Here is a 16,091-nt window from a genome sequence, read left to right as displayed (position 1 = left end):
CTTACTTTGCTATGAATATAATGGTATATAATGGGAGAAGACAAAACGGTTATCAAAAACGTTGGACGTTCGGTTAATTTTTTTCAGAATATAATTTTTCGGATAGTAAATTTTTAAAAACATTTGATTCAGCAGACAAACAGTATTTATTTATATTTATAGTAGTGATATTTTTTATTTTATTACTATCCATCGACAACAAAATTTGTAAAAGCCCTGGAAAAGAGGTTCCCCAGCGCAGGGAGCGCAAAAACGTAAACAAATATAACCTCCTCGAAGGAGCACCATAATAAAAATACTGAAAACATTGGGTAATCGAGAACTCCAAAAAAAGATGTACAATGTACTACAACAGAAGTGAGTGCGCTTTGTGCGTTGATTTTTTTTGTAGTTTAACCTGATTTATATCCCATGCTAAAGCTGTGAATGTATTTTAGAGTTTTCAACTTCCTGAGGAAATGTGCAATTGACGTTTTTATTTTATCTGCCTACCGTGAAACCTGAATGTTCGTGACAGTATACAGGACAGGTAGTTAGGTGAATGCTTAAACTCGCTTCTACTTCTAGCTATAGCTAAAGAACTTAGTCAAAATTTTAGTGACAAAACCCTTTTATTGATTTTCATTCTGCAAACTAAAACCCTGACAACAGTTCTTCTTGAAAACATTTATTTCATTCATTTATCCACCTTTGTTAATTTCATCTCAACACGGAATGGTTATGTTTTAGCCTACTTTTGGCAAGTTAGCAAGTAGTATTTCAAACATTTTAATGTGTGTACATTAAAATTGGGCAGCTGCCAAATTATTCGGTGTTGCAGTATTTTGCGCAAACTGAAAATAGGATCAGTAGGTTGAGGAAAAAAAAATTAAATAAATGGTACACCTAGCTATGCGTGTCATTAAAGGCTGATATTTAGTGATAACTTGTGTGCCTCATTCAAATTACCTTTGCAGTCGATTTTAAACTAGTTCTCAAGACCCTGGTATTTTAAAGTGAAGGACAAAAATAGCTGATGGGAATATATAACTAGCTATATATATCCCCATTATGTGGGACTGTGGTGGGGAAAACAGGCATGTGTAATATTTTATTGTGGTTGTAGTTCACCAGACTCAATGTCAAAATTGAAATTTAAAAATACGGTTGATTGGGTAACTCTAACATGTAACATCTGTGACGTCAGGTACAACATCTTCTAATTTTGTGAATATATAGCCTTATTTGGCCATAATAATCTAACTTATGTTTTCCCTGCTGATTAATTACTGTCCTTATTATGTGGTTATCTAAACAAACGACTCTGTTCCCTACATAAGTTTATGGTTTGCGAAGAGTGACAAAGGTAATCGTGAAGCAGCTTAAACTTGTTAAAAAGTTTTGTCTGCTTAAACACTTTATGCATATACAGCTAAAAAGAATTAAAACTTTGTGGAAGGAAGATAGGTTTCTTCCTATTTGAATTTTTTTAAATCTTAAAATTTGCATGTTTCCATAAATTTTAATGCTGGCTGTAAATGCAAATATGCTGACCATTTTTTGAAAACAAATTAAGAAAAATTCAACCTCATAGCTACAAAAATATGGTTAAAGATGAAACCCTTTTTTTGTTATTTAAACTTGAATTGCTAATTAAGAAAAAAATATTATTTTCTTCAAAATAGACAACTTTGCCCAATAAATCCTTTCAAAGTTGTGAAAATGAGCAGACGAACGTGTTTGGGTTGTAGAATATGATTTTTTTGTGGAGTGATGTAGTAGTATATATCGTAGAAGCTTAAAGCAGTGCAGATCAGGTGGGAACAGAATTTTTATAACCCAACCCTTATCAATAAAATAAAGTCAAAGTAATGAATAAGTCACGATTTGATAATTGTGACGCATATTGATTATTTGGTAAGACATTGGTAAGAAGCATTTTGTTAGAACTAAAAAAAAGCATTCTTATGATTTTAGCATAAGCCAACTAAAAGACTTTGCAACGATATAAACAACTATTTTTGCACAAAGTTTACGAAGCTAAATAAAAGCAAACATTTTTCCAAAAGAGAGCAAAGCATGGCTTTTTATTCAGAAATACACAGTTGCATTATGATACTCTTCACATGCTTCACTACATCACATTAAATGTATAGTTCGTGAATGAACGAAAAGAAAGTAATGAGGAAAGACTTGATGGAGAGGAATTTAAGTTTAGAGCTAGCACAGTCTGGATCAGATTAAAGGCCATTAATATACCCTGTCCAACCCATGCTAGCATGGAAAGTAGACGTTAAGTCGATAATGATGATGCCTCAATATGCTGATGTCTTTTCTAAAGCAAGTCTGCTGGTTCTTATTTCGCAATTTATTAACTGACTATAATTTTTAATTACAAAGATGGTAATTGAAATACAATTTTTTAAAAGAACTGTTGTTGTTGTTGATACTTCATAACCTCTGATAACATCTCACTTAATATTATGCAATGTGTAATCCTGTTTTTAGGGAAAAACAAAGGCTTAATGCAGTAATTGTTAGACAATGGGATCCTTAACCTCCGTCAATATTTTAATCAAGCGAACAGCACAGACTTTTTTCTCAAGGTTTTGAAGAGTTTTGCATATATATGTTATTTTACCATATTATCTTCTCCTATTAGAGCTGTAACTTTTGCAACTAATTATCATTAATGACCTGTCTTTTCTACTGTAAAAAATAAAAATTCCAGAAATTTTTCAACCTGTTTTTTCTTTTGCGTAGAGTTTGAAACACTGATCAAATAGTACATATTACCACACCATAATAATTTGTGTCAGAGATTTCTTTATGATGTAATTAATAGTTTCATTAATATTTCTAATCATACAATTAAAAAATATTTTAAATTCTTTTCAATTTGTTTTGTCTCACTAGTAATAGTTGCACTATTATAACTTGCAATATTATTCTATAACTTCCGTTTAACATGGGTGATCTTTCTTTATAGTGATTTTATTGAATTTTAATTATGGTTCCTACTACTTTAATTTTGTATATCATCTAGAGCCATAGCATAATTACATTAGGCCTATTCCTGATTTAAATATTCAGAATATTTTGTTTTTATATTACGTGTTCAATTAATTGACATGTGTGTCACATGGCCTTACCGCTTACTTTTACTTAATGATGTTGAAATCACTTATGTGATGTAATTTATTAACCTGAAATTTTCTATAAACATTTGTGTGTGTCTTCAGTGAATTAATGCTAACAGTTGACAATGGACCTCCATGAGCTGTTTCCTTTTTTATGTACATCAGCAATGAAGCTAATATACATTACCTTGTCTGGTATATGGGTATGTTAATATGCATATTATTAAGTATTTTCTAGTGTGTTAATATAAAATACTAGCCAGTCCTCATGTTTTTGCCCGTCATATATTTTCCGCATTGATAATTTGTGCATCCATAGCACAAGTGGCAACCAGTTACCATCTGAATTTTGTTTAAGATGGTACTGTAATTATAAAACAGTGTAGTCCTTAACCCATAAAGAATCTATTGGCCTGCCCCTCATCTAAATTATAGACTATTTGACTTTTCTTTTTCAGACAGGCAGAGAGAATATTGCTATTATTAATAAAGAGGTGTTAGTTATTTGTTATTTTGTTTTTAGATTAAGATTTTTTGTTCTGCTTGAAGTTAGACTTAGTTTAAGAGAGTCTGTAGGAACTCTTGCTATTCACCTTAATCTAAGCCTAAAAGACTTAGATTAAGTGATACAATTTCCGCCAAATTTTTGTGACATTTCGAATAAACATCCAAAATAAAAAATTTAATAATGCATTGAGTTCTAACCCTGTTCAAAGTTTCTTTGGGTCTCTTCGAACATTTTATTTTGCAGAACTCAAATGTATAGTTTTGTGTTATTCTCATGTGAGTCCATGTTTGTAATTCATTTTTAACTTTAAAAGACACAGCTGCTAGAATATAGCTCTACAACACTTTTTTGAACAACAATTTTAACAAAGGCGTCTGTCATCTACATTAATTTTTAATTACAACTTTAAAGAATTTGAATTATTTGAATTTAATACTATTATACTTTCCGTTTTCCATTTTTTGAATTTTTTCTTCATTAACATGTCATTTATTTTGAAATTAACATTTAGTGTGTTATATATAACTAATACAAAAGGTTAAAAGCTGTTCACATTTCAAAGCTGCATGTGAAAAAGCTGATACCAGTGCTGTGGCGTTTGTACATGTATCAACAGATTAACTTTAAAAGAACTCAAGTCTGTAACTGCTTGGCTTTATCAGCATATGGGGTTTAGTTTCCATGGAGCTATTTCTTTGTTCCAGAAAAAGGTAATTGTTTTTTTTCTCTCTCTATTTTTGCTTTTTAGGAGTTGAAAACTTATTTATCTAATTCTTTAACCTTACCCCAATTGTCAATTAGAATGAAAATACTATAATTACACCTTTTTATCTTGATAAAGTCGCAAACCGATGCTCTGCATGTGGTCCCTTCACAGGCAAAAAAACTTCTCAAATCTCTTCTAAAAGACCATTTTTTAATAACTTTCCTTAATTCCTCCTTAATTTTAAAACCTGTTGCATGTTTTTGTTTTTGAAATGCATAGAAAAGCTACATATGTGCAGCAATAATAGCAGTCTGTCTGTCTGTACTTTTAAAATATACAAAAATATTTTCAATTTTTGGAAAATGTTTTTGAATTCCTCCTTATTTTCAAATCACTGTCATCTTTTAAAATGATTGAGAAGTCTCTAAATTTTCTCAAATTTGACTCTACTGAAGTTTTATATAATGAAAAAAAAGTTAACTTAAGACACCACAATTAGTATTCCATTTTTTAGATTGGAACATATGACAAAGCAAATTGGGAGGTCACTGTTGAAAAACAAGAAGTCCAAAGGGTTAGGAATATTATTAAGTTATTTCGAATTTGTAATTTCATGGTATTTATAGTTTAAACTGTACTTTTGATTGTTTTTGTGTGCAGGGAAAAGAATGTTTTGTTTTGTGGGGACTCTTTAATTGTCATTATTATTTTTAATTAATTATACTTTGTTTTAAATATTATTAACAACTTGGTGCACAGTGATTTAAAAAAACTGAAAGATGAAATTGTGAAAAGAGAAGATTTATTTGAATTAATCATGAGAAAGAGAATATTTTTTTGTTCATAGATTTTATTTATGAGCTGGTCAAGTTTTTTGCTGTTGATATATGTAAATATTTTTTTACGTAGTTCCTGCCAGAAAAACTAAGTGTAGCAAATATACCAACTGATTTGCTGGATATCGATTTAATAAGAGGTATACACACTTTATGTTTTTTATGTTTTGAAAATAAGATATTATAATTCTTATTATTGTTTTGCTGTTTTTTAGTGTGTTAAACAAATGTAAACTTTACAATTGTGTTGCTTTTTTTGTAGCTATATACATAAAAATATAAACTGTAAATAGAGATATAGCATATTTTACATGGCTAGCCTCGAGAAATATTGAGGGATATACCCTGTCTATTATTTTAAGGAGAGTTCATTGCTTAGATAGGAAGTCAAGAACTGATACAAGCCAATTTGGACATCGGTATGCCGATTTTGGGACATCTAATTTGGGTGCCCAACTTAGAAACACAGAATTTAAAATGCTTCAGAATTGCGGGATATTTAAATCTCATATTATATTTTTTTATATCTTCAATCACAGAGAAGATATTTTTTTTAAAAATTATCTCCCGCACAAAGTATGAGAGTTGTAACCACCAAGCTACAGCCTCATCGAACCTACAGCACCATTATGTCCTCAAAGCAGAAGTTCTGAAACAGTATATACTCTCTTTAGGTTCTACATTTACAAAAGCCAAACCTGGTTATCACTGGACGCAAGTTACAGCTTCAGGATGTTTAAAAGTTTTTTTTTATCCTCTTTATTATAAATGGTAATGTTATTGTTTGTTTGTATTAAACGTAATGTACTGTAGAAGACTGGAAATAAGGACTTGAGTTTAAAAAACATTTCCTCTAGAAATGACAAGGTAGATAAATCAATATCAATATTATATGTTGTGTCTATACACCAACATGCCACAAAGTTTGGAGGTTACAATCCTTCCTTTACCCACTGCTTATTAGGCTTCTAATAATGGACAAAATATCGCGCAGTAGTAGAACAAAGTTTGCCAAACTTTGAAAAGTGTGCATAATGGTGGATACAGGTGGTCATCAGGAAATTAAAGGCCAGGCAGTGATGCAACATTTGCATAATGAAAATTGAAAATTGTTAGACAACGTATATATTTGCAGTCATAAAGAAGTTGTTTCTTTTCGTTATCAGTACTTTCACTAATCGTTACCCTAAAAATAACATTTAGGCAATAAAAAATTGTTCACCTTTACCCTTACGTATTCGGTGAACCAAGCCTTTAAATGACAAAATTTTGTGAACTTACCCAGACCTTCTTGGTAGGATGCTAAGATATAACTTTATTCCTCCTACGTAAAACAAGTCTTTCAGTGGACTATAACTTTGGTCTTTCTTGCAATAAAGAATTGTTTTCAATTGTTCTGTGAAATACACTTTTTAGTTTGGGAAAATAAAAATAGTATTAATGTTCAAGGCTTTTGAAAGACAATGTATGAGATGATCACATTACATTACATCAGCTATTAATGGGTACGACATGAATAATGTGTACGTTTTCAGGAAAAGTTAACATGTATTGCTGACAAATTGAGAATTTTTCAGTAAGTCTTTGTCTTTTTGTTTCAGGTGGCAGCAGCAAACATCGATTGCGATATGGTTGTTTTTTCTTATGCTTTATTTTTTGCAACTTATTGCTATAATTATATACATGACACACCAGAATGATGACGACTTCGAGGTATTGTTTTGATGCTGTTGCTGTGCTGTTGTGTTAATTTTATTTTACTCTATCCGAATACCTGAATTACTCTGCTTGTTTAATGACTCAGTTTTCCTGATTTGTTGTGCTATTCTGTTTTCATTCACTAACCTTTGCCTAATCCTTTTTAAAACTTTTTCCTCAGAATATATCGTGGCCAGAAGCACTTGTCCCGTTGCTGGTAAGTAGGTCCCTTTATAGGCTTTTACTAATACTTGCTATGTTCTTACAATGAAATGAAGTTTACCTCTTTGCGGTTTTTGATACTCCTTAGACATGTTGGTTTATGTTCACGTGGTGTTTTGAATACCATACTTCATGTAGAGCTACATTGGTTATAATTACTGAACTTTTAATTCAGAAGCTTTTGCTTTTATAGCTTATTTACTAAATATTGTACTATTTATAGTATACATTAAAAGATAAAAATAATAAAAAGTTAAATTTTGCAGAATTCTTATAGCAGTGATTAGAGTGCCATAGTTTTCAGATAAAAAAAAATGAAAAGTGGTGAAGAGAAGAAAAATGTAACAATAAGCTTAATTCTAGTTGTATATACTTTAATATCTTGGGTTGAAAATATTTAGGAAGTCTATTTTTTAAGAATTTTATATTAAAGAACGCTTTGTGGGTATTCATATCAAATTTATATCTATAAAAAAAAGTATTATTACAGTTCTTTTTTTTTGTATACCTGTGGAAATAAATTATATTAAAGAAGTCAAATTGCTGGAAAAGAAAGAATTTGCTGTGAGCTAGATATTTTATCCGGAAAAATTATGCTGTGCATATTTTGGTGCTCATCAGGGTGTTGAGATAAAGAATAAAATACCCTTTTTTGTAGAATGTTTTCAATGTTATACTTTTGTGTCATAGCATCCAGCTTGCAACTAAAGAGTATTTGTTAACCTTCATCAAAATGTCTTTGTTTGTAGGCATTGGTTTTGCTTGGAGAAATGTACATACATGTGGTATCAACAAATTTTACAAAGCCGATTGGGCATAAAATAAAGAAAAAACAAAGAAACAAGTACTAAAGCATTTTTTTATCAATAACTGCAAATTATAAGTCAATTAATATTAGTTAATATTAGATTAACGTGGGAGTTGATATTCAGCAAATTCGAGCCTGATAAGTTTCTTACCCAGGACTAAAATATTCCCATAGGGACAAAAATATGGCAACTTCATAAATACCACAACAATGAAGCAGTTTCCTTGAACATTTTCTAAAAAGGCAGGAATTTTTTGGGGTGTTGGGAAGACTTACAAGCCAGCTACATTTGATAAGAAAGGAGGTGTTTAATTATGGTAAAAATCTCAAGTATAAATTGGGAAATTTATATGGTCCTTTTGAGTAGAAATAGGGTAAATGTGTCAGTGGTCTGTATTTTTTCAGCTCAAGTGGCCGAACAGGAAGATCTAAACAAACCAGCAGGAAAAGTCATAACAAAAGAAACAATTCAAAAAGTAAAGATACAAGTAACATTGGGACCGAAGACATACCAGGCCACATAAATGATACAAGTGTAGAGCGGCCCAGTAGGGAGGAGAGCGTAGAGCGTGTTTTGCACAGCAACGATGACGACCGGGTTATTGGTGGATCGGAAACAGAAGTTGATTCTGGTTATGGTATTCGAAATAGATTTCATCAAACAAAGTCAGGTATAGGTGTTTAATTATAGCCCACGATGGTATTTTTATTTTTACATGTTGTTTCTCCTTCTGTTTTTCTTTCCTTCAAGGGCAGAGGCAAATTTTGGCATATTTTTGGGGTCTCAAAATACTTGTGATATCCAAAGTTTCATCCTTTTTATTTCGATAAAGTCTGTATGCATGAGTTTAAATTCTTATGAAAGATTGTAAAAGTAAACATACCTGTTTGGTAATTCACTCCAAGAAAATTCTGTTATGTATACATTTTTGTTATGTATACATCTTTGGTTTCGTATCATTATCATTTCCATCATCCCACTGTTCCAGGCTTTAAACTAATTTTAAGTATTTTTTTTTGACTTACACAGTTTCTCAAATTTATGATTACTACTAGAAGGAAATGGCGGTACAACGACAAACGAAAGAGTAACGAAGACCAGTGGTCGATCACGAAAAAATTCTTTGCGTCAATCAAGTGGCAGTGTGGAGGATACTTCATCTAACGAAAACTCTTCCCAATCATCTGATTCTTCAACATCTTCAATATCTGATAATGACGAAGTCAGTCGTATGACCGATAAAGAGACTGCGGACGTGCTGTTTCCTAATACAGAAGGTTTGATAGACGGTACACAAAGCAGTGCACTATGTAAAATCAGATTGGGAAATGATTTAAGTAAGTGTTAATAAAAGTAAATGTGTGTTTCGAACACACTTTGAAACATGACTTCAAGGTGCCGGGAGAGAAATACGTCCCAGTTCAGGATTATACTTCAAGCAAGAATATTGTTTTGGTTTATGACGAATCCTAATAATCTCTAACGTGAAGCATTAAGTAATATCCTCAGATCAATGTAACCTTCAATGTCACCTAAAATAAGTAAGCAGTTCTGTACTGTACACAATTACGATATGTTGTTTGAAAACAAATCATTTTAGAGTCATACTCCCAAAAGAAGAAAAGGTTTGTTTGTGCGACAACTGTTCTTCTCTCTATACTCATAAAGAAATAATTGACAAAATAAAGAGAGCATATTGTTGAGCTGGATGTTTTTTTTTACTTCTTTTTTATCGTTGTGTTTATAGTTAATGTGTCAATATGGGATGTGAATTCCTTCAAGAAAGCAAAGTTGACATTTTTTGAGATCGGGATGGCTGTCGTTAAGAAAGTTGTGAGTTAACTATTCTCTATTTTTTTTAATGATGATGGGTTTTTTTTGCGTGTTCCAAAATGAACAATAAATGAATTTTGGAGATTTATCTTTTCCTAATAATATTTTTGTTGAGTTTATTGAACAAACATTTTGTACAATTGGAACTTCGCTTTAGGCAAGTTTTTCACTTTGTGTAAAAACAAGTAATGCGTTGGATAAAGCTACTATCAGTTTATTCTTTTTCTAGGAATTACGAGTGGAGAAATCTTCTGATTACCTAACCTTCGCTATTATGTCTGCCATCTTGATTGGAATTTTACCATTGACCTTCAGAATATATCAATCGCACGTGGTAGGGAGCAATGCTTTTCCGCATAATGATTTCATGATTTTTTCTATTTTTTTGTAGTAGATACGTAAAGTTTTTTTTCTTAAAGCAACGGCACTTGGAAATATTGCAACAAATCGTAATGATGTTTCGGTGTGACAAAATCTTTGCTTTGTGAGTGCGACAAAAAAACGAACCATTTTAAGTTGCGCAGTGTAATTTTGTTCACCTTTTTCAACAAAATATATTGAAAGATGCACGTGCTTCCAATTAAATTGTATTTATAATCGCACTCACTAGAAGACCAATAATGGAAGATTTACATTTTGCATGTATGAGAAAGAGAATTACTATTCTAATTCGTGTCCATTATATCCTGACCAATAGTTTCTTTTGTTTAGTTAAACAAAGATAAAACCCTGTTTGAAGGGGCATCACAGGTAAAAATTAAATTTTTTTTTAAGATGTAGGGTATATTATGATAGAGGGAGCGAGACGGATTCGGAAAACGTTGTTGACTGCTCCTTACCTTTTGTAAACTTTCCAATTTTAGGTATTGATTCAGATTCAAACATTTGATGGACTGTATGGAATTTTCAAGCAGCTCTTTGGTTCGTCGTGGAAGTATGTCACTTGTTGTTATGCTATGCTATACTATGCTATGCTATGCTATGCTATGCTATGCTATGCTATGCTATGCTATGCTATGCTATGCTATGCTATGCTATGCTATGCTATGCTATGCTATGCTATACTATGCTGTACTGTGTTATACTATGCTATACTATGCTATGTTATACTATACTATGCTATGCTATACTATACTTTGCTATACTATTCTGCGCTATACTTTGCTATACTATTCTGCGCTATACTTTGCTATACTATTCTGCGCTATGCTTTTTTTGACAAATAAATTTTCTTGAACATTGGACTTTAAGCTCTCATTGAAAATTTAAGTAATTTTTTTATGTACAATCATTGACATAATAGTAATGAAAAAGGTCGTGAAAATTGGAATTTCGCCGCCACAAATAATTACATTGGATATTTCTATATTGGAGTTGCGCAATTTAAACATGTTAAACTTCGCTTGTTATGTTCACAGCACACTTAGGACTTCAGATCTTACATTTATTATTGATTTCATAAACTTGAGAGATGCTAATTGCTGCTGATGTCAGCACGGCCATTTTTTCTGAATTTTGCGACCTTCGTGACCCTCACGTGGACTATCTCGTTGCCAGTAGCAAATTTTAAACGCTCTCTACCTGGCCTAATTGTGCGCAAAAAACTGACTTTGTTTGCTGAAGAGCATTGGTGAAATACCCTTGTTTACAAAATGATGCAAAAGCTTAATTTGTCAATTTTGTCCACGATTGAAGCTTGAGTTTTCAAAATTTAACTTTGATGATCATTTCTGAATTTTAAACTTTTTTGGGGGGAATAGTATTATATTTTTTATGCAGACTCATGTAAAAACAACATAAACATAACTCAGGATGCTTTCAAATGAAGTACGGTGCTACAATTTGCCAATCCAACTTATTAAAACTGTGCCTAACAGTCGCCATAAATTTATGGCAGTGTGCAACACTTGCACGAAGTCCCCAAATTTTGGTAGTCATAGCTTTAGTCTTTTACACCGTATGTGAGCTGTACTTTGGGGAATTGAAGCCTAAAATCTAAGACTAAAAAATTCGAAGTGTGATAAAGCTAACACTATCATTCTGTATTACGTGATTTTTATTTTTAGGTCTCAACTTGTTGTGTTTATCGCCATGGTGTCACGTGTCACTTTGTCGTTCGCCATGTTTTTTCTTTTGTGTGTTGCGGAAGGCGCGTACAAAATGGTAGGCAGGTTTTTATTTCTTTTGATAATATGGATCTCAATTCACTTGAGTCATTTAAGTTCTCCATTTAGGTTCTCCATTTTACATAACTGATCATAAGAGAGATTGGCCAACAGTAATGTGCTAAATCATTTGTATTTTTTAAACACTCAACAGTAGTTCTGTTACATTTATTGATTAAAGTCTAGGAAAGATAAAAAATAATAAAAACATTCAACTTATTCATCCATGTTTTTTGATTTCTTTCAGCGTTATATGTACGCCAAATATTTTGGAGCACTGACATCGACCAGAAGAGCACGTCGCAACGGACTTCCACATTTCCGTTTGCACAAAGTAAAAAATATCAAAGCTTGGTTGTCTCTCAGATCATTTCTGAAGGTGAGTTGTATGGCTTATTTTCGTTAAACGCCTTGAGGCTTAAGCGAAAATTTGAAAAATTAGGCTGTAGAACTCAAAAAGGGGTTTTGGGTATAAGGATTAGACAAAACTTTTCTATTCTAATTTGAAAGGACGTCGCTCACCATTTCAATGGCAAAAGTCCGTCATAATTACAAGTGTTTATGAACAAGGCTTTGACAGCTGCATTTATAAAACGGTTAAAATTTTAAAAAACGTATTTCTAATTCATTGCTTTGTGTTTTAGAAACGAGGACCACAAAGATCTGTCGACACTATTGTCTCTCTTGCTTTTATGTTCGGTGTTTTACTACTAGTAGTAGCTTGTGTCCAGGTGAGTGTTCTCATTTAGGCTTCTATAAATGTCACACATGTCGTCCACATTGTGTATCCTATTTGGTTATAATAAACATAACAACAACCTTATTGTTTTGGTACTGGGAGAATGAGAATCGAACTTTGCGGAGTCATCATAACTGTGTACTGCGCAATGGTGGCATATGAAACCTAGTAAATTAAGCTTTCTTCTTCGAAGAAAAGATATATAGTATGTCCTCAGGATAAAGTTCCAATCCTACCTAAAGGGGGATTTTCACGAAGCGAATTGGACGGCGAAATGTATCTGATCATGCGCATTATTATTTTTTTTCATTTTTGTTTAAAATATTTGCTTCGACGAAAAGTAGAATCAGTTCCTACTTTTTAGCGGCGAAATATTTCAGCTGTAGACTCAATATTCAGGTAATATTCAGTGTTTATTCTCAGGAAAACTCATTACTGGAAAGAATTTTAAAAAACTGTCCACTTTTTAATAACCAAAATAGTGCTTACATTCAGTATTTTAAATTCGCCATATATGTTTTTTATTTCCCGTGAAAATCAAAAGATATTTCCCAGCTAATTCGCGGCCGAGTGTGCCATTCACATTTAGCTCCTTGAAAATCCTTATTTAAATAGTTTTTTTACCTTTCGTATGCAAGGTATCGCCCTTTTTGAAACGAAAAAACCTTATTGACGACGATACTATTAAAAGGAGAAAAAGACAGTATGTTTTAGATACCATTGCAAGAAATTTACGTTATGTAGGTAATCTAATAATGATAAATCCTGAAAATAAACCTCTTTACTTTAGTTTCTTTCCATCAATGGAAAAGATGATAAGGAACATTTCTTAGGATATTTCTTCAGTTGGGAAGTATCAGCCTGGTATGTAGTCGTTATAACTTCTCTTATGTTAACACCGTTATTTTTCCTGCCCACAATGTCTGCGCGGACCTTTATTTCTGCAATCGAGCAGTTCCATTTTGCTTTACAGTGGTTTGAAACACGCAGTCTTTTTCCTTGCTTCGTATTGTTGTATGTGTAACGATAACGAAAGAAGTGATGAAAGTCTGATTAATATTTCAGGAGTTTAGTCCTCGGTGTATTTCTGATTCGTTTCATTGCTCTTGGTTCTGACATCAACAGAAAATATAGAAACACGTCCATCTTGCTCACTGAACAGGTATAAACTTTTTTATATTTGTTTTTTTGTTTGTTTGTCTGTCTGTTTCTTCGTTGTTATTTTTATTTGGCATTTGTTTATTTGTTTGTTTATTTGTCTGTCTATGCTTCTATGTATGTTAAATTCTTTAGATTAATCTCTATTTGCAAATGGAAAGAAATTCGAAGAAGAAAGAAGAATTACTTATCGCCAACAACGTTTTAAAACTCGCCTCAAAATTATTGAAGGTAAGCATGACAGTCACAATGAGTAGAGCCTTCCCGGATTTTCTAGGTATAATTTTTGTGGTTGTAAACAAACCTTACAAACTAACCTGTACTGCATGTCTCATCAGAATTTTTTTTCTACTAGTAAAAACTTTTTTTATTAAAATATTTTTTGTTTTATTCTAGGAACTGGAAGGTCCTTTTAAAGTATCTGGATTCATTATGAACCCGCTGCTGTCAAACATCACCCGTGTCGTCGTCTTGTCGTTGTTTTCTGGTGTTATGTCGGATATTCTCGGATTCAGATTACGGGTGAGAACGTTTAGTTTCTGCTTGTATTTTCTATTCCTATTGCTGCTGTGCTTTCAAAATAACTAGGGTATTTATAACTTTGCTAACCTCTGCTTTTTTAAAAAAATGTCCTTCCATTTTAAAAAAATCTTGAGGTGTTTTTTTTCTGCAAACAGTTTTACGTTAAAGTATGACTGATCATTATGCTAACGTAAATTTAACGGTTATTTCTTGACTTTTGTGTTTTAGCTTTGGAAAATAAAACCATAGTGGGGAATAACAATTGGATACGCCCTCGGTTGGATACGCCCTCTATGGGATACCATCTTGCGTCAGATATGTTGTTTACATTTAATTAAAAAGAAATTTGGTGTTTATTCGCTGTTGTTTATCAGCTGCGTCCAAACAAGTTAACGTAAAACTTATTAAAAATTCTATTTTAATATTATTTAGACAGTACAACCATGACTTGTCTACAGGACAATTTTTTTAGATTTTTTGTTTATTATTTTGTAGTATTATTTATGTAGTTTAAGGATTATATTATTTATTCTATTTATGTATTATCATGGTTAAAAAAAATTTATGGACTTAACATTTGTTTTAGTCTCTGTATTTAAACAATGATATACCTTGATTCATTCATTCATTCATTCATTCATTCATTCAATCTTTATTTATTTATTCATTATTTATTCTTTAATTCTTTTCTAGTTTTCTTTGTTTTCCATTTTGGTCTTTACGCAGTTTTTTCGAAAACATAGCCCTGTCATTATTATTCGACAATCTGTCGTATTTGATCGCAATTTTTGACCACCGGCTACCTCAACGTTGAGCCAGAGGAAAAATTTTATGTTTCTTTTCTTTTCTCTTTTATGTTTCTCAACAACAGATGGCATTTCGTTATGTTGCTTATGTTGGACGCCAATTTGTGTTGGACGCTAAGGGACCATTCGCGTCTTTACTTGCTTCTACCAGTTTTCATTTCAGTAACCATCATTTATTTCACGTTCTATGAAGGGGGGCTGACCTGTCTACGGAGCCTGAGTGTCCTAAATGAAGTCCAAACGATTGTTGGTCAGGATAAATACCTTTGGAATCAGAAACTTCGCTAACTTCTCCCTAAATATTTTCAACAATCACGTGAAAAATATTTTAATAAGGTACGATGCGCTTTATATCATAGCCGTCCGTCTACTTTTATGCGACCATATAAGGTAAACTACTTGTCAACAATCCAATCAAGGAGGCGCCCTTAACTGAAGACTGCGACTCGACATGCTGCTCCTGTCTGGAGGATGTGCATAAACGTCTAATCAAAGGGTCTACAAAACGATCCCTGCACATCCGAAGAATGGCGAGCTAAAAACGAACCACTCAAAAGGTCAAGGTGGAAGAGATGAAACACACTTTAAAACCACATAGACGTTTAGACTACCTCTTTATGAATAATTACTTTCTTAAGGTGAAATTGCTAACTTATTACTTTTATTTTCTAAAAGAAGAAAAATTTTCCTTTGGTATTCTTTTTGGCTGTAAAAATAAGCTAGGGTCTGTAAAATATAGAAATATCGGAAAATTGAAAGTTTTTGATGAGGAAACAGACAACATGAGAAGCTGCAGTTGTTGTTTTTGCCCTCAGTGACCATAACCTTTTCCACCGCCATTAAATCGACTTTCGTGAAGTTACTATAGTCAAAAACCAACAGTAGTTTTGTAGCCTCGTTAAGATAGGTACGTAATTTAACATTGCAATACCCTTATTAGACCATTTTTTATTCTATTCTGCAAATTATA

The 16,091-nt window shown here is 32.2% G+C and overlaps 1 protein-coding gene across 3 annotated transcripts; it reads left to right on the top strand.

The window, feature by feature from the left end:
• Positions 1-4,138: 4,138 nt before the first annotated feature.
• LOC130647369 (protein phtf-like) lies at positions 4,139-14,889 on the top strand. Of its 3 annotated transcripts, none has more exons than XM_057453206.1 (21): positions 4,139-4,337; positions 4,848-4,907; positions 5,243-5,309; positions 5,844-5,940; positions 6,771-6,882; positions 7,049-7,084; positions 7,839-7,933; positions 8,303-8,568; positions 8,954-9,235; positions 9,646-9,731; positions 9,961-10,065; positions 10,443-10,481; positions 10,595-10,665; positions 11,798-11,894; positions 12,144-12,275; positions 12,541-12,627; positions 13,426-13,499; positions 13,701-13,797; positions 13,929-14,024; positions 14,190-14,315; positions 14,544-14,889. In XM_057453206.1, the coding sequence occupies exons 1-21, from the start codon at positions 4,293-4,295 to the stop codon at positions 14,562-14,564; spliced, it is 2,091 nt and encodes a 696-aa protein (XP_057309189.1). In that variant the 5' UTR covers positions 4,139-4,292; the 3' UTR covers positions 14,565-14,889. The 3 variants fall into 3 exon arrangements, with proteins under 3 accessions (XP_057309189.1, XP_057309188.1, XP_057309187.1); XM_057453205.1 differs by having other exon boundaries at positions 8,285-8,568; positions 8,957-9,235; XM_057453204.1 differs by having other exon boundaries at positions 8,285-8,568.
• The last annotated feature ends 1,202 nt before the right edge of the window (positions 14,890-16,091 follow it).

The sequence above is a fragment of the Hydractinia symbiolongicarpus genome, chromosome 6, assembly GCF_029227915.1.
Source record: "Hydractinia symbiolongicarpus strain clone_291-10 chromosome 6, HSymV2.1, whole genome shotgun sequence".
Lineage (NCBI taxonomy): Eukaryota > Metazoa > Cnidaria > Hydrozoa > Anthoathecata > Hydractiniidae > Hydractinia > Hydractinia symbiolongicarpus.
The sequence above is the reverse complement of the archived record's forward strand: the minus strand, read 5'-3'. Positions and strand labels throughout refer to the sequence as shown.